Source organism: Anthonomus grandis, chromosome 19 (assembly GCF_022605725.1).
Source record: "Anthonomus grandis grandis chromosome 19, icAntGran1.3, whole genome shotgun sequence".
In the NCBI taxonomy this organism is placed as follows: domain Eukaryota; kingdom Metazoa; phylum Arthropoda; class Insecta; order Coleoptera; family Curculionidae; genus Anthonomus; species Anthonomus grandis.
In genome coordinates this window covers 8,536,305-8,561,136 of record NC_065564.1, presented here as the reverse complement: position 1 = coordinate 8,561,136, position 24,832 = coordinate 8,536,305, and the positions used below count along the sequence as shown (strand labels likewise).

Sequence of the window (24,832 nt, the reverse complement as noted above, 5' to 3'; positions counted from 1 at the left end):
AAACACCTATTTTTTATTTTAGATTTAGGTTCTACATCAAATTCTAAGTACATTTCATGTACCATGTCCTATACCTAAACTCGACCGTTGACGATTGAACACAATAAAAGGCTATTTTTGGAGGAGTTATTTATATCAAGCAACCTATCAGTCATTGTTTGGTTATTTACATTTGTGGTTGGTGTTTTTGATTGTTAACTTGTCACAATTTGTTGACATCAAATAATTTTGAGTGAATTTAGTTTGATTTAGATGCCTAAGCAAAGTTTTGCTTGTGTTAAGTTTATCAAAAGATAAAATTAAAATTTCAAAAAATGGTACGTCTTAGTGAGCGAGAGCGAATAGAGATTTTGATGATGATTGGTTATGGAAACAGGATGCGCACTCAGATGGAAGTCTGTGAAATTTATCATGCCAAGTATCCTGATAGGCCACGTATATCTCAAAGTACTGTCAGTAAAATAGAACAGAAATATCGGGATTTGGGTCATGTCAGGGATAATTATACGAAAGGTCGCTCAAGTATATCAGAAGAGAAGCAACTAAATGTTTTGCTGGCAGTTGAAGAAGATTGCCATAAAACGACTCGCAATATTGCGTTAGAAAATCAGATATCCCAGACATCCGTCGTTAAGTATTTAGGTATAAATAAATGGCACCCTTACAAAGTTCAATTGGTTCATGAACTAAATGAAGATGACCCAGATAGGCGTTTAGAATTTTGTGAGAGACTTATGGACTTGTGCCATGCTAATCCACAATTTTCAAAAAAAAATTGTATTTTCTGATGAGGCAACGTTTTGTCTTCATGGTAGTGTAAACCGGCAAAACTGCCGATATTGGGCTACTGAAAATCCGCACTGGATGATGGAGTGCCACAGCCAAGTCCCTCAAAAAGTAAATGTTTGGGCGGGGGTGATTGAAAACAGGGTTATAGGGCCCTTTTTCTTTGAAGGATACTTGAATGGTGAGAGGTATTTAGAGTTTTTAGAAAATGACTTGGTTCCATGCCTTGCCACTTTATACCCCGATCCAGAAGACCCGGATATATTAGATAATTCCTTATGGTATCAGCAAGATGGAGCTCCAGCCCATTACACTCGTCCCGTGCGCCAGTACCTGGATACCGTTTTCCCTGGACGTTGGATTGGTCGGAGGGGTGCAATTGAATGGCCGGCCAGATCGCCGGATCTGACTCTTTTAGATTTTTTTTTGTGGGGGTATCTTAAGTCCAAAGTTTATGTTAATCGGCCAAACAACATTGAAGACTTAAAAATTAGAATAACGGAAGAAATAAGATTGATAGAACCTTCTGTTATCGATAACGTTTTACAAGAATTTCAGCATCGACTGGGATATTGCCAAGAGGTTTGTGGCAGCCATTTTCAACACTTGATAAATTAATTAAAATATTTTTATGTATTCTTGCTTGATATAAATAACTCTTCCAAAAATAGCCTTTTATTGTGTTCAATCGTCAACGGTCGAGTTTAGGTATAGGACATGGTAGATGAAATGTACTTAGAATTTGATGTAGAACCTAAATCTAAAATAAAAAATAGGTGTTTACATTTAAAAAAATTACGTTGATGACCGTAACTTATTTTTGGGCCACCCTGTATACATAAAATTATAGTAAGAAAACCCGCAGTTAAAAATAAAAATCGACATGTCCGAGCGTTTTTTTTTTGAACATACCCCTGAATTTTAAATGAATTTATTCCAACCTTTACGTTCGCACTGTATAATTGCATTTGCTTACATTCAAAAACAAATTGTTGTTAACACACCACTCATTCAATCTATCCAAATCACTTTGCAACAAAATCTGATCAAGTATTGATAAAATCTCTCTAAAAATCATCAGCAAATAAAAGGAAGTCACTGTTCTCAAAACAGGCACCAATATCATTCACAAAAATATTAAAGAGCAAAGGTGAACAGTGCCCACCTTGTGGAACACCTGAAGTGACACTAATATAGCTTGATCTTGCATTACTTATTCGTGCCTGCTGGGTCCTCCCTGACAGGGAATTTACAAACCAATTCACCATAAGATTAGAAAATCCAAAAATATCCAATTTTTTTTGCCGAAATACTATGGTCAACTCTGTCGAACGCCTTGGAGAAATTGGTGTAGATTACATCCATCTGACATCCCCTCTCCAAGGCATTCAACAGATTCTGCTGAAACACTAACAAATTAGTCACAGTAGACTTTCCAGAAATAAATCCATGTTGTTCGCTAAGTAACAACTCTTTACAATAAAAATATAATTGATCATAGATAAGACTGTCCAGGAGCTTCGGAATGGCTGATTGTATACAAACACTTCTGTAATTCTCGATTTTGCTATTGTCGCCAGATTTAAAAATTGGCATTACAAAACTATGTTTCCACAAGGTTGGAAAAATTGCAGAATCTAAAGATCTTTTAAAAATTATAAAAAGAGGGTATGAAATAGTACATACACACTTTATTAGAAAATAATTCGAAATGCCATCGGGTCCTGAACTAACTTTGGGTGGCAACTTGGTAATTTTATCAAAAATCAACCCAACGGAAAGGGTGGGATTAGGAATGGTCATATTTAACTTTGCTTGCTGATTGATAAAAGCACCATTATTGTTTATATTATTAATAGGACTATAGACTGTTGAAAAAAACTGGGCAAAACCTTCAGCTATCTGTTCACAGCCAACGAACTCATTATCATTATAATACATTAAATTAGGAACTTTATTAATTGATCTTTTATTGTTTATGTTATACCAAAAACTTTTAGGGTTAGAGTAGAGTAGTTGGTCTAAGTTTGAAATATAATTATCATAACAAATATCAGTCAAAGTTTTACATCTAGCCCTAATGTTTGAAAAAGTAATATAATCTGCCACATTATGACTGACCCTGTAGCATTTGTGTGCAATTTTCTTTTGCCTAACTAAATATCTTAATTCAGCTGAAAACCAACTAGGAAACTTTGAAGTTTTGTATCTCTTTAGGGGAACAAAAAGTGCTATAGCCATATCCAGTATATGATAAAAATGTGAGACTGCTATATTAATGTCTGCTGAGCTTAAAACCAAGTCCCAATTAATTCTACATAAGTAATTATTAATACCAATATAATCACCCATTTTAAAATCATAATAAAACTCTACATAGTTTAAATTCGACTGAGTTTCACAACTAAAATCAATTTCAAAATTATACCCTTTGTGATTTAATGACCCCTCAAAAAGACAATCAACTGCTTCCATTACAGCAAGAGTAAATTCAAATATGTTTGCCCGTTTTTACTATAGGCCTTTAATAGATAAAAATGCTTATGCAAAAGCAATTATCTATAATAAATAGCTTATAAATTTATATTATATAGAGTAAGTAATGGAGTAAGTTGCCTTTGTTACCTCAGATTTATATTATAATATTATGTTATTTGAATATTATGTAACACTTATTATATTTTTTCCCTTATTAAATAAATAATATATAAAGTACAATGGATCTATGGTTTAATTCAAAAATCAGATATAATTACTTTAAACATCTACAGAGTGTTCTATATGAGGACGTGGCTACGAAGTATAATATAATATTAAACGACTTACCTGTGAGGAAGTTCAATCTTTATTATGCGAGTAACCACGTCCTTATATAGAGCAACCCACCCATGTCTATTATCTATGTATCTGACAACTTTTTTCTAATTCCCACAACCCAGACTGTTTTTTGGGCTTCACAGAGGCTTCAACGTATTGACGATCGTACCGAGGAAACCGATGGGGATTGTGTTAAAATTTTTTCTCTCTCTCTCTTTACAGTGCGTAGTGTAACTCCAGAGGCGTTACTACAGAGTGTTCTATACAGGGTGTCATTGAAATGGTGTAAAAAAATTCGGGGGGTGATAGTACTCCTAAAAATTTTAAAAAAAGTTCCTATAACTATAGGGTGGAAAATGCATATTAAGGGAGTTAGGGGCACTGAAAGGGTAAATTTAAAAAACGGTTTTTTTAAATTGTAGGCTTAAAAAACGAGATAAAATTTCGAAAAAAAATCCTCTGCCATAAATTTTGACCCAAAATCAAATGGTGATACTGAAAAATAATTTGGAAAATCGGAAAGGGTAGTTTTTGCAAGGGTAGGGGGTTAATTCGTGAATAACTTTTTTTAGGTTATTTTTTTCGCAACGTGGGTTCATTTTTTAAAAACTACATACTTTTTCCCACAAAAAAGGTACTCTTGTTGCACATCGCCCAGAACGACGGTTTTCGAGAAAATTGAAGGCAAAAAGTTTGCTCTGATGGGTTGCTAACTGGTTAAACAACATAAACCTATGAAAGTTATGGGGTTTCAAAAGTAAACACGTAGTTATTAAATAATTAATTGAAAAATCTAAATTTTATGATTTTTAAAACATCTTATTGCTTTAAAAAACGAAATAAACCAATTACCAAAATTCCTTATTAAAATAATAAAAAATTTCTTAATTCATTCATAGTAAATGTTCAAAGTGACCACCATTCATTTCAATGCAGACATCTGCTCTTCTTCTCCATGATCTGCGTACCCTGTGGAATATCCCTGGGGTTGTACGAATTTGATTGGAACAGTCGATAATGCGTTGACGTAGTTGCTCTTCAGTATTAATCGGCACTGAGTAAACCAAAGTTTTCAAGTGGCCCCAGAAGTAGAAATCTAATGGATTAAGATCTGGTGATCTTGCTGGCCAAGCTTGTGGACCACCACGTCCTATCCAACGCCTCTCAAAAACTTGGTTTAAATGATTCCTCACCGCTAGCGGAAAATGAGCTGGTGCACCATCATGCATAAAATACGTGATCTGCCTCTGTGCTATGGGAACTTCCTCCAAAAGTGCTGGGTATTAGAAAATTAAGGTAACTTTGACCATTTAGCCTAAAATGTTTATTATTATAAATAACAAGCGACTTTTCAAAAGGTGTCAAATTAACCTCGGGGGTAGAAAAAATAGTCCAATAAGTCTATCGCCAAGAATTCCCGCCCAAACATTAACTGAGAATCGAATTTGGTGTCGACTTTCCACAACAGCATGAGGGTTCTCATCGGACCAGTGATGTGTATTATGGTAATTGAAAATTCCATTTCTTGTAAACCCAGCTTCATCCGTGCATAAAATATTTGCCAAAAAAAGGGGTTCTTGTACCTGTTTTCTTAATAACCAACGACAGAAGATGACTCGAGCGGGATAGTCTGCCGGAGCAAGAGCTTGTACCCTTTGGATGTGATACGGATGCAGGAGTTGAGTCTTAAGAGTCATCCACACAGAATGGCGACTCACGTTTTCCCGCGCTGCAATTCTCCTTACAGATATCCCCGGATCTTCCTCTACATGTGCTAAAATGCGCTCCTCAACATCAGGTGTACGTACCATCAAGTTACGGCCACGGTCTTGGTTTCTATGTCCAAATGAACCTGTGTCTCTTAGGCGCTGATGAATTCTCGCAAATATCCGGTGAGAAGGTGCCCTGCGATTTGGATATTTTTGGACATACAAGCGCTTAGCCAAAAGACCGTTTCCGTTTGCTCTTCCATAAATAAAATGCATATCTGCCAGTTCACACACAGGGTATTCCATAATTTGTGAAATTTTACGTTTACGCACACTTCAACAACAATCAACTGACAAAAATATTTATGAACCAGAACATTTCTTTTGCGTACATGCAAAATAAATAAAGTGATAAGACCGCATACCTTCAATAGCTACGTTTACCCCGCGAGTACCAAATATTCAGTACGCGGACTAAAACCTCTACATATTCTCAAACCTATTAAGTCACAATTTGGAATAATTTACGTGTAAACTTGTCAACTCGCCCACGTTGAGTTTGAGAATAGGGGATTGGGTCCGCGTATTGAATATTTGGTACTCGCGGTGTAAACTAGGCTAATGAATCAAATAAGTATGCATTTAATAAGGAATTTTGGTAATTGGTATATTTCGTTTTTTTAAAGCAATACGATGTTTTAAAAATCATGAAATTTAGATTTTTCAATTAATTATTTAATAACTACTTGTTTACTTTTGAAACCCCATAACTTTCATAAGTTTATGTTGTTTAACCAGTTAGCAGCCCATCAGAGCAAACTTTTTGCCTTCAATTTTCTCGAAAACCATCGTTCTGGGCGATGTGCAACAAGAGTACCTTTTTTGTAGGAAAAAGTATGTAGTTTTAAAAAAATGAACCCACGTTGCGAAGAAAATAACCTAAAAAAAGTTATTCACGAATTAACCCCCTACCCTTGCAAAAACTACTCTTTCCGATTTTCCAAATTATTTTTCAGTATCACCATTTGATTTTGGGTCAAAATTTATGGCAGAGGATTTTTTTTCGAAATTTTATCTCGTTTTTTAAGCCTACAATTTCAAAAAACCGTTTTTTAAATTTACCCTTTCAGTGCCCCTAACTCCCTTAATATGCATTTTCCACCCTATAGTTATAGGAACTTTTTTTAAAATTTTTAGGAGTACTATCACCCCCCGAATTTTTTTACACCATTTCAATGACACCCTGTATAAGGACGTGGCTACTCGCATAATAAAGATTGAACTTTCTTACATGTAAGTCGTTTAATCTTATATTTTAGTTAGTGTTAAAACTGCTTTGTTATTAGAATGTGACACCAAACAAAGGTTTTACTACAAACGACCAGTACGACTTACCGATGAAAGAGGGCGCCTCCACGACGAACATGTCGTCGGTCAGGGTGGGCAGCAAAGGGGCGGCCGAGGCGGCGGTCGATCCGGGCTGCAGGGAGGCGGTGATTATGGGCGACGCTTTGACGGTCCCGGAGGCGGCGGCGGGGATCGGCGTGATGGTCGCGCGCATGTTGGCCGGGTACAGGCCCTGCGCCGGCACCGCCACCGGCAACACGTTGGCGAATCCGGTCGCGCCGATTTGGCTCGACTGCTTCGACGCCGGTACCGGTCCACGACCTTAATTAAAAAAGGGATTTTTTATTAGTTTTTCTACACTCAGATGCAAAAAAACGCAACGAAGAAATGTTTTTTTTTTCAAATTTATTAAATATTACAATAAAAGTATAAAAAGTATTAAAAATAAAGTATTATAATATTTTATTGCATTTTTAGCCTTATTTTGATGATTTTTTTTTTAGCAGACGATACACACGGTATATTTTATTTATACAGGGTGTTCATTTGAAAACTTCCCACCAAGGATTTATCGAAAACCACTGTTTAAAAAAAAACGCCGAAATACGTCAAAAGGTTTGTCAAGGGGGACAACTTTCTAACCTAAAATTACTTCACCCCCTTTCACCCATTGCCCCCCAAGGTCATCTCCTTAAAAAATTTAAATGGCAAGGGGTATCGACTAATAGCTTCGGAAACGGTAGGAGATACGAGATCGGCAACACTACTTTCTGTCCTGTGCTCGCCGGCCGACTTAAGATAGGGTCAATTGGGGTAAATGTAAACTGGGGTAATTGTAGACACATCTAAAATAAGAAACACAACAACATTTAGATTTCAAATTTGGCGCGAAGCTCACTATTCGAGTCGTGCCGACGTTGGGCGAACTCGGTTTCCCTCGAAATTTTACTCCTGTTTGTGCTCTTCTTGCATTAGTTGGCTGATGCAATTTGATGTGTTTGGTGGTTTTATGTTGAATTTCGGCACTGAAGTTTTCGAATGCAAATCATCGAGGTAAGTTAGATATTTCATTTGGACATTGTTTGTTATACTATTGTGTCTATTTTACGCCTAAATGTCTGTCGACAAATTTTATAATCACTAAAATAATTCAGTGTTTACATTTCCCCCTAATAAATTTTTTCTTGGGGGAAATGTATACACTCTTTTGGGGTAATTGTAAACATGATAAAATTAGTGTCTCGCCGATAATTTATGTAAAATGAGTAATTTCTTTGTCTTGTTGCAGTGTAAAGTTGCCTCGTACTTACGTACTCGTACGAAAAAAGAAGCACCTTCTTATACAACTGAAGATGTTGCGAATGCCTTTGCAGATGTCCAAAATAAAAATAAAACGTATTGTCAAGCAGAAACGTTCTATGGTGTTCCCAGATCAGTTATTTACCAAAGGATAGGAGGAAGAAAGACTCCATTAAATGTGACAAAGGGTGGACGTTCCCAAGTTTTATCCTCAGATATCGAAAATGAAATAGTGAAATGTTTATTGGCACGTACTGTGATGGGTCTACCATGTGACAAAGCAGAACTTAGACAACTGGTTGGAGAGTATGTTAATGCAAAAGGTTGAAGAACACCATTTAAAAATGGAGTACCGGGAGAAGACTGGTACTACTCATTCATGAGAAGACATACAGATTCCGGTTTCTTAAGAGACAGACAACTGCCTCTTAAGAAACCGGAACATTTGCAAAAACTGCGGAAGGATGCTAGAAAACCTGAGATCGTCTACCATTTTTTTGATGATCTGAAAAGAATCATTGTAGAAAATAATTTAGATGATAAAGGTTAGATGATTAAGTTTTATTTTTAATGCTGACGTGTCAGGTTTTAATAATGATCCCTATCGTATTAGGGCAATTGGAGAGAAAGGAAAGGCCCTGTGCCGGATATCAATTCAAGGGAGCTGGAGTTTAGGCTCGTTGGACTTCCAATAGCGCCTATCCAGGAACTCTATATATGCGGCCTCCACTAATGGATGAATGGAGGAGCCGCAATTTTTCCAGTGGTTTACGACAGGGTTTATACCTCACATTAAAGATTTACGAACTTCCCAAAACCTTCTAGATCAAGCAGCTCTACTATTGTATGATGGTCACAGCAGTCATATGAGCGTCAGAATTATTGAAGAGGCAATGCACAACAATATTATTTTGATAAAGTTTCCAAGCCATCTTACGGATAAGCTTCAGCCTTTGGACAAGTGTCTTTTGTTTCGGACCCTTAAAGGTGAACTGGAATAAACAATTGGTGAAGTTTGTTAAGGACGAATGGGACGAGGGTGTGGGCGGCTAACTAAGAAAAAATTTACCGAATTACTTGGCATTACTTGGCAAGAGTCTATGGTTTCTAGCAATATTATATCTGGATTTAAAAATACTGGCGTATACCCAGTTGATTGAGACAAATTCCCACAAAATGAATTTACACCAGAAGACTTGGCCAAATACGAAGCTGCCCTCAAAGCTCCGAAATCTGTAACATCCGATGCTATTATTATCCAACCAGTATCCTCTAAATCAACTGTTGTTGCAATTTCTGAACCAAACCCACTTCTACCCACGGTCGACGATCAAATGCCTTCAACTTCATCATGTTGTAGTCAACATCATTCAGTGTTGTCAGCTGAAAGCCGACAGCAGCCTTCTACATCGTCAACTGACTACCAAAAAATATTAGTGGCATCTACCCATAGTCCACAACCATCGACGTCATCGTCTATCAGTAAATCGACAGAAATTACCAACATTTTCTTGCCACTCAGCCGCCGTGAAGATATTATTGAAGAGAAAAAACAAGTCATGCCGAGATTAAAGCAACAAAGATATGGAGAGGTACTAACAACCAACCAAGTCTTGGAAAGACTAAGAGAAGCAGAAGAGAAAAAGAAAAAAAAGGAAAAAAAGGCTAATCCGAAAACGGACAACAAAAAGTTAAAGCCGAAATTGAAAAAAATGAGAAGTGAACCAGTTGCAGATTCGGAAAGTTCTGATGGAGAAATAAGTCTAGGTGATACTGATGATGAAATAGATTGGGCAGAACCGGAAAAACCATATAGATAAAGAGCTTAAAACAGTCGAGAGTTCAGACTTGTCCACAGGGAAATTTATTCTTGTGCAGTTCAAAGGTGGAAAGAGAAAGACTACTCTTCTTAAATATATGTGTTTAATTGAAGCTGTGGATGAAAAATGTACGGAAATCAAAGTGACTGGTCTTAAATCCTGGTATGCATCAAAAATGCTTTTCTACATTGTTGAAACTGTCAGTTATATAACCTTGAATCAAATCATTGGTGTGATTCCCGATCTTGGCATTCAAATGAAGAGAGAGAGAATACTATACAACTTTCCAGCATTAGTTCCTGTTTATGATCAAAACTATTTTTTTATACCTATAATATTATTATAGTTACATACTTAGAATAAATTTCTTTTATTAGCGTTCTGAAAAATAGTTTAGTTTTAGTTAAAATAAACAGAACTGTTGGAAAATATTTACTTTTATCTCGATTTTTCATTTATATTGCAAGCAAAACCTTTAAGGTCACATTATTGTGGGGTAAATGTAAACACGACTTATATCAAAAAATATTTTGCTACACAGCGACTTTATATAGTTCGTTTATATTTGTCCCAGGTTTTCTTCTGATACAGTAAATGTGTCAAGAGATGCTTGTTTACAATTACCCCTAAAGAGTAGGGGTAAATGTAAACGGACAAGCATGTTGAATATATTTTTGTTATCTTAATGTGACTTGTAATTACAGAAAACCACTAGTAATTATCAAAGAAGATACTATGAACTATCTGACTGCTAATTTACATATATAAAATATTGCGTTATGTCCCCAAAAATCGTTTAGCAAGTCAAAACATTAAATATCGTCCACAATTACCCCAATTGACCCTACACAAAGAAAGCAGGTTTTCTGCTTACTGGAAGTCCACACTTATAAACACCAATAATTACTGTCCAGTAACTGAGAACTAACGCCCGAAAAGAATGCGGGCAAAAAAATTAAATGGCTCTGAGATATTGCCAGATTGTCACTCTCCAAATATATGTGTTAATATTTCTTTGCGCTAAGGTTAAGTATTAAATATCCTGTATATAATATACTATATTCACATCTCATAATATATATTCTTATCTTCGAAAATTGTATTAATGTATCTATTTAAGTTTATAATACATTGTAAAACAAATTATGTCCCTTTTATAAATACTCAGATTTATTCACGAGGCGGCAACAAAGCCTCATTTTGCCGGCGTATTATGTATTAAATACGGAAATATCACATTGTGATTGGTCAACAGGCGATAAACGGTGGAGTTCTCGATGGGGTTTTTTGAATAAATAATGTATCTACAGGTGTTCTATTTATTTCGGTTTTCGCATAGGCGTAGGGAGGATTCCATTAATATCTGGATTATATGGACGTTGGCGTTTGTGGTTCTTTCTATTATTTATTATTGTTGTATTTCTTGTAACGTTTTGTCTTTCAAGTTTTTGAGTATTTAGTTTTAATTTGTATTGTTATCTTTATAGACAATTCATATAATCTTCTTGAGTTTTTAAATATAATATTTACAGTAAGTATGATTTGACTTTACTGAAAAAGAAGATAAAGATAAAAAGTAAACTAAAAATACTAGCATAAAAAAACTTAATATTTTTAATTTTTATAAAAAGTATTTTTTTTCTTGCCATATTTTATACACATTTTTTTAGGTCGTTTGGTTATTGTTCATGCGGGTTGTCAGCGATTTTTATTAATTTACATTAATCACTTTTTTTAATGCCAGTTTGATATTCAAAGCTGGTCAAGCAACTGGGGATTATCACGGACAAATGAATCGTGAAAATTTTATGAAATGGCTGGAGGAAAAATTAATTCCCAATATTCCGACAAATTCAGTGGTCATCTTTGATAATGCACCATATCATTCCGTGCAAGAGAATAAAGTGCCGACCAAATCAAGCACTAAGAAAACTATGATCGATTGGTTGACGGAAAATGGTAAAAACGCATTATTTGTATTTATATTAAAAGAAAAAATATCTGCGAACTGTTACAACTGATATGGTAAAGTTTTGCATTTTATGACCCATCAAAGAAGAAAAATATAAAGTAACGGCTTTTCAAAGGAATTAGTTTGAATTTTTTAGGACCGGTTTTTGAATCGAGGTTTATTCCTGACCCAAGTCTTGTCAATGCTGTCAACATTACATGCAAAAGTGACAACTTTGACTCTGGGGTTAGGGATAACCCTGGATTGAAAAATCGGTCCTTAGAGATATATTTATTTCTACATTTACTTCGCGGTAAATTAAATATTATTTTTTAAAGGATAATAATAGGTTACCTACTGGCCACAAAATGCGTAAATTTTTTCATCCCCTATACTTACTTAAAGAAAAAAAAATTAAAAATACTAATGTTTAATACCTTTAGGGTATCAATAATAAATTATTTTTAGGAATATCTCACAACCCAGCTGAACGCAAATTGGAGTTGTTCCAGTCGATTCAACAACATAAACCACCTGAGGATGAAAAAAACTACGTAGTAGATAGAGTATTACATTCATATGGACATACTCCGTTGCGTACACCACCTTATATGTGCGATCTCAACCCAATCGAACTGATATGAGCCCAGTTGAAACATTTTGTTCGTAGTCGCAACACTACTGGCGACATATCCATTAAAAATTGAATGGAACAAGTACAACTGGGCATTGCTTCTATCGCACCTGCACGTTGGGCTGAATGCTGTAAACATGTAGTAAATATTAAAAAAAAATACTACGAAACTGATCAATACATAGAAGAGGTAGAACCAATAATTATCCACCTTGGCGAGGAAGACGACAGTGAAGATGAATCCGATGAAAGCGATGCCGAAGAAAATACCAGTGGCGAGGAACAATAAATATTACATTTTAGAATAAAATATAATAAATACATTTTACAGATATATACATTCCGATATATACAGGGTGATTGGAAAGTACAACTATTTCTTGACATAGTGATTCTAGAGGGCATTTGTGACAAATTCATCCCTATCACCTGGGGGTCTAAAATTAACGAGCTCCGAGATATAACCCCCTTTTAAGAATTTTTTCCTATCCCGCCTATGCTAATCTTAAAAAGAAAAAAATCAAAATCTTATTGAATTACTTATTTTTTGACAATCAATTGATTTTGAAAGTAGTCAAACAAATCACTAGTAAGGTAGTTACTTTTTATTTTTTTAAATTAATTCTAAATACCTCTTGCTAGTAATATTCTAAATTTTTGAAACAACACATTTCTTTTTATTTAAAGAATATCGTGGGCCTAACAGTTTAAAGAAGAAAATCAATAGATTGTCAAAAAATAATTAATTAAATCAATAAGATTTTGATTTTTTTTCTTTTTAAGATTAGCATAGACAGGATAGGAAAAAATCTTTATTTCATGCATATATTTATTACTCATCATTATTCTATGTAATTTTACACCATATTACTACAAGTATATTATTTACTAAATACCACATTTTTATTCTATTGAAATATATTAAGTTTTATTAAAGAAAATAATTTCGCACGCCTATGAATCGAAGAATATCAGTACGTTTTTACATGTAACCTCTGCGTCTCTGTTAAGTTAAAAGTTGGCGTATATTAAGTGCGCTTTTAAAATTATTGTTCCCGCACATAGACAAAGCCGGTCGGAACTTGTTGCAGAGTTAGCCAGATTAGGGGATTTTTCCTAAAAATCGGGGGATTTTTTTTTATTTGGCTATTTATTTTCCTGGGGATTTTTTTCTGGGGAAAATAATTTTCCTTGCGAACAATATTTAAGGGGATTTAAAATTTTATCATTACAATTGAAACTCCAAACTTTCCATATATTTTATATTGTTGAAATTATTCTAGATAAATTTTAATTTCTATTAAATGCAAACATCGTGGCGCTCATGTTAATGCAATAAAGGCCCTTCACAAAAACGAAAAAGCAGTCATTCGAGAAAGATGTAAAGGTTTTTTAATTACTCTCTGTCTTCAAATTCTGGAAAAAAATACCCCAGAAAATGCCACGTCACAAAAATTAGAAAACCTGACGTAACAACTTTAGCCAGCCATTTTAAAAATCTCATCTGCGATGATAGTGATTCCACTGTTAACGAGTGGATAGGTGAAAATCGGTTTCAGAATATTTCAAAATTAGCTTTTGTTAAATAAGAAAAATTTAAAAAAAATAAAGAATTATTTAATTATAATTATAATTAATTATTAACAATTTATTACTTTAATATCGCTTTAATTATACTTGGATTAAATGAAATTTGAATAAAGGGATGGGGAATAACAGGAAGGAAAAAGGAGAGTAAAGATATAGGGAGTGAGTGTTAGAAAGTGGGTACAAGGGAACCAATGGAAGGAGGGAGACTTACTATAGGCTATAGAGACAGCTCAGGGAATCTTCTCAAAGGGAAGCCGACTAGCACTAACCACTTTGGTAGAGTGGCGTGGATTCAACAAGAGATCAATAAAATATAAGCGCCACCTGTTTTATCCCAGATGGATAAGAAAATCCCGATGACCAAGAAAACAGGAAATTACTAAAAGCACTATAGGACCTATAAACCTGAAAGAAAATCTCACAAGGAAGAACAGACAGTTTTAAGTGAATCTATATTAAAAGAAAAATTAATAATCAAATCAAACTTATTATTCTAAGAACAAGTTATGTTGCCCTTCCTAAATATAGTGTTTATTCAAAACTAAAATCTTGTATTATGTTGTTGAGGCTAAAAGTTCGCATGAGTACTTTCGAAATAGGCCTATTTATCCAGTTTACAACATCTATACGGTCTATTTCAATAAAATAACTAATATGTACCTACTTATTATGAAACTATTCAAAACAATGGTATGGTAGTAAAATCTAATGATGAGAGTGGTAACAATGTAATTTTGAGGTTAATATTTAATCTAATATACTACAGTAAAGCTAATGAATGTTGACAGGACTTTGGTTTACTGGTTAGGTTGTTTTACTGACTGCATGGTTCACTAAACGTCACAAACATTGATCAAACCTGGCTCCAAAAGGGCTGCATGAATGCGATGGGGGACCTGGGTGGATCGGTTTAACAGTGAATGTCAATGTAGATGTTCTGGACGTTATTGGAGTAGATGAGTGGAGATTTCTACCTCTTATAATCGTGGATAAAGACCATACTGGGGGGGATAAAAAAAAAAGCCTGAAAGTGGAAGAATACCCAGATTGAGGAATCGCCAATAGAGTAAGTAGATATAAGCATTGATGGTTAAACTTAACGGTATGCGTGAGTCTACTTATATAAAATTACATGTGTAATATGTAGATTATCATAAACCAAGATGCCAAATGAAAATATTAGGACTTACCAATGGAATTGGCCTTTTCTCAGGAACACAAAACTGGACACTTAAACAAAGAACCTTGAAAAAGTTGGGATTTAACTACACCACTTATAATCCTGCACTATTGCAGTATGGCATTTAGTATCCACAAACTAAAATACCCAAAAGGTGAGTTTTCAACTTTTTATGGGAGTAAAATCGGCAAAAATACCAAGAAACAACCGCCAGAAATGGTTTTAGTAGGGATATAGGAGAATGAGCTGGGAGCTTATTGGCTAGGATATGACTTCTGACATTAGTGAAATCAAAAAAATTAATGTTATGATTAATAATTTGAGTTTCATCATAAGGGTTGAAAATTATTGATATCAAAAATAGAATTAATACTGAAATGATAACTGTTTATTTTATTAATTTTAGCACCAGAATAACTTAGAAATTGCCTCTTAAAGTTCTATAATCGAGCTATGCTTTCGCTAACATTTTAGATTTATTTTATTTTCTTATTCTTTATGTATCTGACGAAAATAAACTGCAACACTTTATCACATATTTTTTTACCATTCTCTAATGCTGCAGTTGAACGGGGGTGTTCAATAATGTCTATAATTCAAGCTAAATTACGAAAGAGTAGGATTTGATCTTGCAAGTAGCAGTTGTGTAGCTTTAACAATTATTGTTTTTGTTAAAATTAATCATTAATAAGCAGTGGCGAAGCGTACGAGTAGACAAGGTAGACACTGTCTACCCAAAATTATCCAGTTATTTCTCATTAATTTATTACTTAATTATTTCATGTAATTGTTGAATTCAAATTAAAAAAAAAAAACACAGAATGTAGTCGCTCTCCTTACTAATATTATATAGTATCTAAACGGCTATAATATCTATCTATCTATAATATCTAAGGCGCGCCCCGCCTGACGCACCAATTAAAATAAAAATGCAGGGCTGACACCCAATTAATGTATACGAGCCCCAGGAAGACACATTGATATTTGTCTTCGGAAATTTGGAGCATCTAATCAAACCATATACGCATCAAGCAGGTGACAGAGGTCCGGCCGCATCAGTATTCAGCCTATTACGTATGCAAAATTTACTCGCGGGAAAGACATTTGAGCTTTTGTCTATCGAAGTCGACCAGCTATTTTATTATGCTCTTGAGGGTTATTGTTTATCGACACGCTTGATCTGGTCGGCCGCAATACATCTTCAGTTTTGTTTTTTGATGAATCTGCATTTGGCATTTGGTGCGGGCGCGTGCTATTGGGCAGTGTGAATAAAAACTTAGCTTTTGCTTTTAGTATGAAGTATAAGCTTTAGCTTTTACTAGATAGATTTAGCTTTTACTAATAGCATTTGCTGAAATTAAAGTGAATAACCTTTTGCTTTTACTTACTAGCGAAAGCTAGATATTTTATTTATTTATTTATTTATTTAATATATCAACGGGCTTTGGCCCAATATTACAAAAAAAAATTTAAGAATAATAATTGGATGATTAAACTAACCTAACCCAACATACAATTAAAGCTTAGAATATAAAGATTACCTATAACTTGGAACAATCAGTTTAGAGAAAAAAAAAAGAAAAAGACAATACTTATAGTTAACACAAAGGAACAATTACCATCACAATTCACAACACCTTATAGTTCTAGTTTAAGACAGCATTATCAATTAATAAGATTTAATTTCTTAATGAACCCTGTGCGCCCCTCAAAGCAATCAATTACATCAGAATACTGATTAGCCAGCCTAACAGTCCTTGCCAGAAAAGAATTGTGACCATAATTTGTGCGGTGTGTTTGGCTGTAAAAAGAAGTAACTTGCCTTGTTGACCTAGGTGGAACATAAAGACCTATTTTATTAAGAAGTGCAGGACAAAAGCTTTGAGAGTGAAGGATGTTGTAAAATACTTTCAAATCTTTATGTCTATGACGAGTTTCAAGACTTCTCAAATTCAATGAGGCTTCCATTTGCTGATAGTCCAACTCATCCTGATAATTTATAGGTACTCCATTTTGCTTAAAGGCAATATATCTTAAGAATTTATGTTGTACACTTTCAATCTTATGAATAGTATGGAGACCAAACACAGGAACTGAATTCTAGATGAGGACGCACAAGTGCACAATAGAGCAAACAAATAGATGAAATATTATAAAAGTCCCTTGAGCACCTCTTGATAAATCCAAGCATCTGCAGAGACTTGGTAACTGCCCCCGAAATGTGCGGAATATAACTTAAAGGGCTATCCAGTGTCACACCTAAATCCTTAATATGAGACAGATTTCAATATGGTGTTACCAACAAAATAGTATTTTTACTATTTTGTTGGTAACACCAACACACCAACCATTGGGTTAATAGTATTTAGAGTATTTTAACTATTTACTTAAAGTTTTTATTTGGTAAATCATCCAATGGTGTTATGCCGTACCCTTTATCGCCTAAAATAAGTCCATAGTTCTGTTGACGTCTTCTCATCATACCAAAAATGTTTGGTGTACTTAAAATACGACTGTCGTGCACCGAGCCAGGCCATTGAGCATCTACGGATGTAAAAATTTCTTTTGCGTCACAGGTTGCTTGCACAATTATACTACACCATCCTTTCCTATTGATATACTTGTCACCATGTAGCGATGGCGTTATTATTGGTACATGAGTGTCAATTGCACCAAAAGCACAGGGAAATCTATACAACTGTACCCATTCGTTGATTGCCTGCTCAGTCGAGTTTTTTGTAGGAAATGTCATCCAAATTCATGCCTTTTCAACTATTTTTAGTAAAACGTGAGATATCGTTTTACATATTGTTGTTCTATGAACTTCTTCTTTTCTGATCCTTATTTGAAATCCAGGATCACTTAGAAATTGCAAAAATATTTGCTCCAAAAAATGGTTAGCTATCCACTCAACATTTTCTTCACTAAATCTATACAGATCGTGGTATTCTTCACACGACTTTCTTTTCTTTCGGGATAAAATTTTACAGATCTTATATTCATAAATGCAGCCATTTCTACCAAACTGTTTAACAATACTAAATTTTTAAGCCAGGGTCTAACAAGCTTGCAAAAATGTAATCTTTTCCTTAATATTCTTAGTAATTGCTTACTTTTATTCCCACCATTTTTAGACAATGCTAACAACTTTAGCTTTTGCTAATTGTATTAATTAGTAAAAGTTACTACTTACTTTTATCCATTGCAAACTAAGCATTTGCTAGGAAAATGTAAGTTTTAACTTTTACTGAATTCTTATACACACTGTCCATTGTAATTTAATAATTAGTATTTTTATTTTTGGGTGTATAGAAAAGATTTTTTTAGTGGATATTTTAGGGGTTATTTATGAACGTTTGTTTGATATTGGCAATTGTATTTTAATTGTGTTTTTTTTGTAAGTAGTATTTATTTTTATCTATCTATCTTTTTATGCTAGTAGTAATAATTTTTTTCTTTTTTATATCACTACATATTTTTCTCTTTGAGTTAATATTTCATGCTCTTTCATTCTCTATTTCATTAAAGTGAATAATATTGAATACACATTTTTTTCTAATTAACAATTTTTATTGTTTGTCTACCCGAAAGAAAAGTTCACGCTTCGCCACTGTTAATAAGAATAACCTGAAATAATTTTACATTTAGATAATTTTAAGTGCACACACAGTATTATTTTACCATTGTGCGTTGAAATAATGCAATCAAAATACGTTTTTGTTATTTATTATTAGAAAATATTCGGGAAATTATAGGGACCACATGTAATACAATTAAAATTAAGATTGAACATTTTTATATTGTTTGTATTATGGTTTAAGCCTGTTAGGTTTGCACAGTTTGTATTTACTTGGACTGGGTTGCTTCAACTAATATGTATTTTTTAGGCTTATAATAATTGCTTATAAATAAATAAAATCATTTATTTATTTATTTATTATAGATTTAATTTTAAATAACAATTTAATCGGTTGCTACTTACCGGACAAAATGGAATTCGTATCGATGATCACCAACGTGGGCTCCTTTTTGCCCGGCTGTTGCGTGGGCGAGCTCTTGTTCGCGATCTCCACCAGCCGCTTTGTGTCTTTCACCACGATCGCCGACGAGTTTTCCGGATTTTTCACGGTCTTCTTCACCATCGGGATTTTTTCCACGGTTATTTGGTCGTTAACGGCTAAAAAGAAATACAGGATTATTCTTAGATCATTGAATACACTAGAATACACAGGGGCAGAGGGGATATTTTGTTGATAAACCTGCTGAGTATTCCATGTTGCAATTTAAACAGAAGAAATTAAAGTGATATAATAAATTATCATAATTAGCATAAATTGAATTTATTTATAAAGCAAAAGAAAGAGTGAACTTTGTTTATGAAACTAAAAATATTTTATACTATATTTACACTAATCACTAATAATAATTAATATTTTTAATTTGGATTCTTTAAATCACCAAATTTCCACACACAGCGGCAACGCGGTAGATTTTGCCCAGATATATTCTCGCGATAAAGGTATTTGGCAACTGCGCTCGTTGTTTACTTTTGGATGATGCTAATTTACTTTTGGATGTAATATTTCTCCTTACTCACAGTTATTGGTAACTCCTAAACAAATTCAACACTGTACCCCCAAGTTACCGTGTCAAAAGCCTTTGCAAGGTCCAAAAAAAAAAACACGTACAGCATTTTCACACGTACAGCATTTACAACATAAATTTTGAAAATGATCTTTTAAATATGTCGTGGCATCAAATTTTATGGGAAGAGAATTTAGAAAGTAAACTAGAACTTTTCAACCATTTCATTATAGAACTTTTTGATAAACATGCTCCCATAATAGAGGTCCGAGCAACAAAACCAAAAGCTCCCTGGTTAAATGATGACATTCGTCACCTAAAAGTATTGAGAGATAAAAGTTGGCAAAAGTATAGAAAGACTAGATCGGACGCTGACCATTTACTCTACAAAAATATTCGTAACCAGACATTATCTGCCACTAGAGCTGCAAAAAAGAGATATATTATAAATACTTCTCAATTAAACAATACAGCTAAACTCTGGAAAACTCTTCAAGCTTTAAATGTTCGCTCACAAAAAAAACACATTATACCAAGTAACCTCTCAAATCCTAATGAAATTAATAGTTATTTTACATCCTTTTTGCAATCCATATCAAATCCTTCAAATAATCAAATTTTATATTATAACACCCATATATTCAACCCAGAAATTAACTTCAAATTTTCTTTAGCTTCAATAGATGAAATACACTCCGCTCTACATAACATCCGAACTAACGCTGTTGGTACAGATCAAATTAATCCAAAAATGCTAAAAATATGTAGCCCTTTAATAGATCATATAATTTTACACATTATTAACACGGCCATAGAGAAGAAACAAGTCCCAACAATCTGGAAAACTGCTCTGGGAATCCCACTACCAAAGAATAGTCAACCCTCCCATTTTTCTGAGTTAAGGATCATAAGTATTTTCCCACCCTGTCAAAAATTTTTGAGCGAATCCTTTATAACCAAATATTCACTTATTTCACTGTTAATAAAATCCTGCCTGATAATCAATGTGGATTTCGAGAGAATTTTAGTACAGTATCTGCTTTAGCATCTGTGCTTGATGATATATTCAGCGATGAAAGCTACATAAATATTTTGGTACTTCTAGACTTCTCCAAGGCCTTTGATACTCTGGATCACCGTCTCCTATTAGCTAAGCTAAAATATTATGGGTTCGACGCGGACTCTGTTCAATTAATTAATTCATTTCTAAGCAAACGGTCGCAAAAGGTGGTCTATAACAATATTACGTCGAATGCATTGGATGTTCTGTCGGGTGTGCCACAAGGAGCTATTTTATCACCCCTTCTATTTATTATTTACACTATTGATATACTTCTCGCACCTAAATACTGTAAAACACAAGCATACGCGGATGACACACAAATCTATGTCTCTTTTGATTATAACAAATCGCAAGAAATGGTCGATAAAATAAACGCTGATCTTCAGGTAATTAAAGAATTATCTGCTGAACATAACCTAAACTTAAATTCTGACAAAACTAAACTATTATGTATTGGCATCAAAATCAAAAGAAACTCTATTAAAAATAACTTAAAATTAAAAATAAATGATACTACATTAAAATTTGTATCCAGCGCAAAAAATCTTGGCTTAACTATCGACGAAGATCTCAGATTTAGTGCACACGTTCAGAATATAACAAGAAAAAGCTTCTGTGCGCTGAAATTATTATATAATAATCGGCACATTCTTAACTATTCGTTGAAAAAAAGTTTATGCGACACATTAGTACTCTCACATTTCAACTATGGTGACTTTATATACGGTCCATGTCTTACTGCTCTCGATAAACAAAAAATACAAAGGGTACAGAACGCATGCTGTCGATTGATATACGGAATTAGGAAGCATGACCATATTACTCATAAATTTATAGAATCTAACTGGCTAAATATGGAAAGCCGTAGAAAACTACATCTTTCAAATTTTGTGCATAAGCTTCTCAATGCCACTAACACCTCGAATACTCTTAAAAATAAATTTCTGCCAAGGACAAGCATGCATGGACAAAATATTAGAAACAAAAACAAATTCTCCATCCCGTTACATAAAACATCTATGTATAAAAGATCCTTTTCATATAATGCAATTACCTTATATGAGGCCATTATTTGCAAAACTCGCTAATCGACATTTTTACCGAAAATTGTTTTTTGTGTCAGAAATGTTCATTTTTATAAGGCTAATAGTTTGGTCGAGTCAGTTCCGCGCTAAACAGGCTCTTTGATACCTAAATATCATATCAAAAAGGCTTGTAATTTGCAAAACTGGCTCTATGCTTCGCGAAATTAGTTGCAAAACTCGCTGAATGCGTTTGAACCAATAGCGCGCGTTAGAATATTCACGTGACTTTTTGCAGCTGTTTATGTGTTTTTACGTCTTATTTGCAGTCGCAGCGTGTGTCATATTAGTTGTTATCGTCCGTCTTATTTCAACGATTGTTGATATTGTTCAGTGTTCAATTATTATTTTAACGTCTTATTTGCTATGGAAATACTACATGCTAGTTCAAGTGTTTTACCTAGCCCTGCTGGGAAAGGACGTAAGAAAGAACGTCAGCCAGAAAACTATAAAAGAAATGTTGCCAAGCGTATGCGGTAGGTATATCATTTTTTAATGTGTCATAGAATCTTTTAATTAATCCCTGCTGTTCTATTCTAGACATTTACCACAGACTCTGGCAACGTATCCGACCTGCAAGCATGATGGTCGACCAGGACAACCTTATTATTGCACGACACTAACGATGGCGCAGGTCAAGGAGTGTCACGCGTACTTGTACGAATCTAAAGACAAGATAGAACAAGATAGGCGAATACTAGCTTGCTGCACGGGAAACAAACCCAAAAGAGGTAAAACAGACCACGCTCAGGTTTCTATACAATACAATATCCGTTTGAAGGATGGGCACTTGATAAGGGTATGCCGAAATGCCTTTTTGGAAATATCAAATTTTAGTAAAGATAGAATTCAAAGGGTAATGCGAAATTTTGTGCTTTTCGGGGCTCTTCCAAAGGAACGCAGAGGTGGCGATCGAGTAGGTGTAAAAAATATTGACAAGCAAAAAAGCATAAAGCAATTCATTGAATCAATTCAGTGTGTTGAATCGCACTATTGCCAAAGCAAGTCAAGTGTCCGGATGTATTTACCTTGTGACCTTTCTTTTAAAAAGCTCTACAATCAATATCTGGCAAAAACCCCGGAAGGTATGCATGTAAAAATAAGTTATTTCAGAAAATATGTAAATGCTAATTACAATATTGCATTTGGGACCCCACAGACTGACTGTTGTTCTTTCTGCCTGAGGACGAAAGAACAGATTAAATCAATGACATCCGCGAGTGGTAGGCATCAATTAATTGTGGAACATCGCATCCACGTATTGAAGGCAAAAACCTTTTTCAAATTACTTAAATACACTAAACCAACAACAGTTACCTTTTCTTTTGATTGTTAAAAGAATCTGGCCTTACCACGGTTGCCTGACCAATCTGCCTACTTTAGCCAGCAAATTAATTACCATAATTTCACAGTCGTATGTGGTAGCTCCCAGACTGAATTAAGAGTCACAAATGTCTTTTCATACTTATCGACCGAAATTCAATCTCCGAAACATTCTAATGCTATAACATCGGCTGTTCGAGATGTTTTGATTAACTTCAATTTTGAAAATTCCGTAACAAAAATAAATTTATTTGCCGACGGGTGTGGCGGCCAAATTAAAAATACTATAATGATGGCAATGCTGGCCCACTGGCTTCAAGAAGGGGCGCCAAAAAACATTAAATGTCTGGAACTGATTTTCCCGATGGTTGGACATTCCTTCATCCCTCCCGACAGGGTTTTTGGTTTGGTCGAAAAGGACATAAAGAAGACACCAGTAATTGTCGAACCTTGTCAATATGATGACATAATTAAAAAACATGCCACTGTTCGAAAGTTAGGGGTTGACTGGAGACTATTCAACTGGAGAGCAGAGACCAAAAGAGTAGTGAAGAATCCCTCATCGTGGCATTTTGCCTTCAATAAAGCAAAACGTTTCATTTTCATCAGGAATAATGGTACTGTTCTGGTGCAAGGCGAACCTAATTATCGCACTAATATTGGGCAACCTAAAAGTATTTGCAAAAAAAATTGCAAAGTTTCCTCGCTATCGCCTAAAGAGATACCATTAGGCAATCAATTGAAGGGTGACAAAAGTACAATTGACAAGTTGCTGGCTCAACATTACGGAAACGATTGGAGGAGTCTTCCACAATTAACTTTCTATAAAAGTCATCTCACAAAGCCTGCCGCTGCACGCGAAGAAGACGATAAGTTGGAGGGATGCCAAAATCAAACTGAGGATTTTCCTGTTTGAATAATTTATATTTTGATTTTGTTTTGACTGAATTTCCAACATTTATTTTTGTTAGAAAAAATGTTTCTTTGTTTTTTATGCAGTTAAATAAACGCAATTAGGATTTGTTTATGCTTTCACCCTAGTTTTAATATTATTATCATGTTTGATTAATAAAGGGAAGAACTAGAAGATATATATTTTTTTAATTTTATTTGCAAAACTCTCTCTATGCACTTTATTTATTTATTTTAAGCAACATTTTTAGCGTTTTAGATTTCTAATTAGTGGTTTTGCTTTTCTGTACCTACGAAGCTACCAGTAAAAAAAAACAGCTAAATTATAATGCATTAGTAGTTCTGTGAGCATTTTTTTATTTCCTGAACAATTTGCTTTAAAGCATAGGACGAGTTTTGCAAATAATGGCCTCATATAATTCCATACCTGATAATTTTAAAATATTTAATATTAACAAATTTAAATACAAAATGCGTTTGTTTTTATTTAATCAATAAATTCGCCATGAATAAGAAAGGATTTTTTTCTTTCTTTCTTACTAAAGACAAAAAGACACCTAAAATGAGCATGTTGAGGCAATACTTAATAAAAAAAAAAGGGGGTAAATTAAAAAAATGGGAGAATAGCCAGGAAAAGTGTATCAGACTTGTGTAATAAACCAACTTTATAATATATTTGAAGAATTTATAAACAGGTATTGGCATTGTATGCTGAACTGGACTAGGCTTTGAAAT

General features: G+C 34.1%; 2 protein-coding genes across 4 annotated transcripts in view; one reads left to right on the top strand and one right to left on the bottom strand.

The window, feature by feature from the left end:
• The window catches only part of LOC126747325 (MOG interacting and ectopic P-granules protein 1), a 153,822-nt gene that overhangs the window by 82,328 nt on the left and 46,662 nt on the right, over nucleotides 1–24,832 (bottom strand). For all 3 annotated transcript variants that reach the window (XM_050455872.1, XM_050455871.1, XM_050455873.1), the window contains exons 6-7: nucleotides 19,116–19,310; nucleotides 6,708–6,980 (exon numbers count right to left, since the gene is read on the bottom strand). In XM_050455872.1, the coding sequence (XP_050311829.1) occupies nucleotides 6,708–6,980; nucleotides 19,116–19,310 (468 nt within the window). The remainder of the gene's footprint in view (nucleotides 1–6,707; nucleotides 6,981–19,115; nucleotides 19,311–24,832) is intronic.
• LOC126747330 (uncharacterized) lies at nucleotides 21,888–23,231 on the top strand. The gene is made up of 2 exons (XM_050455884.1): nucleotides 21,888–22,338; nucleotides 22,403–23,231. Exons 1-2 carry the CDS (start codon nucleotides 22,229–22,231, stop codon nucleotides 23,196–23,198), a joined length of 906 nt encoding a protein of 301 aa, XP_050311841.1. The 5' UTR covers nucleotides 21,888–22,228; the 3' UTR covers nucleotides 23,199–23,231.

Excerpts from the sequence above, each read along its gene's own strand:
- LOC126747330 (XM_050455884.1), top strand. The coding sequence starts at position 22,229 with ATGGAAATACTACATGCTAGTTCAAGTGTTTTACCTAGCCCTGCTGGG. Across the intron at positions 22,339-22,402 it reads AATGTTGCCAAGCGTATGCG|ACATTTACCACAGACTCTGG; the intron begins GTAGGTATATCA and ends GTTCTATTCTAG.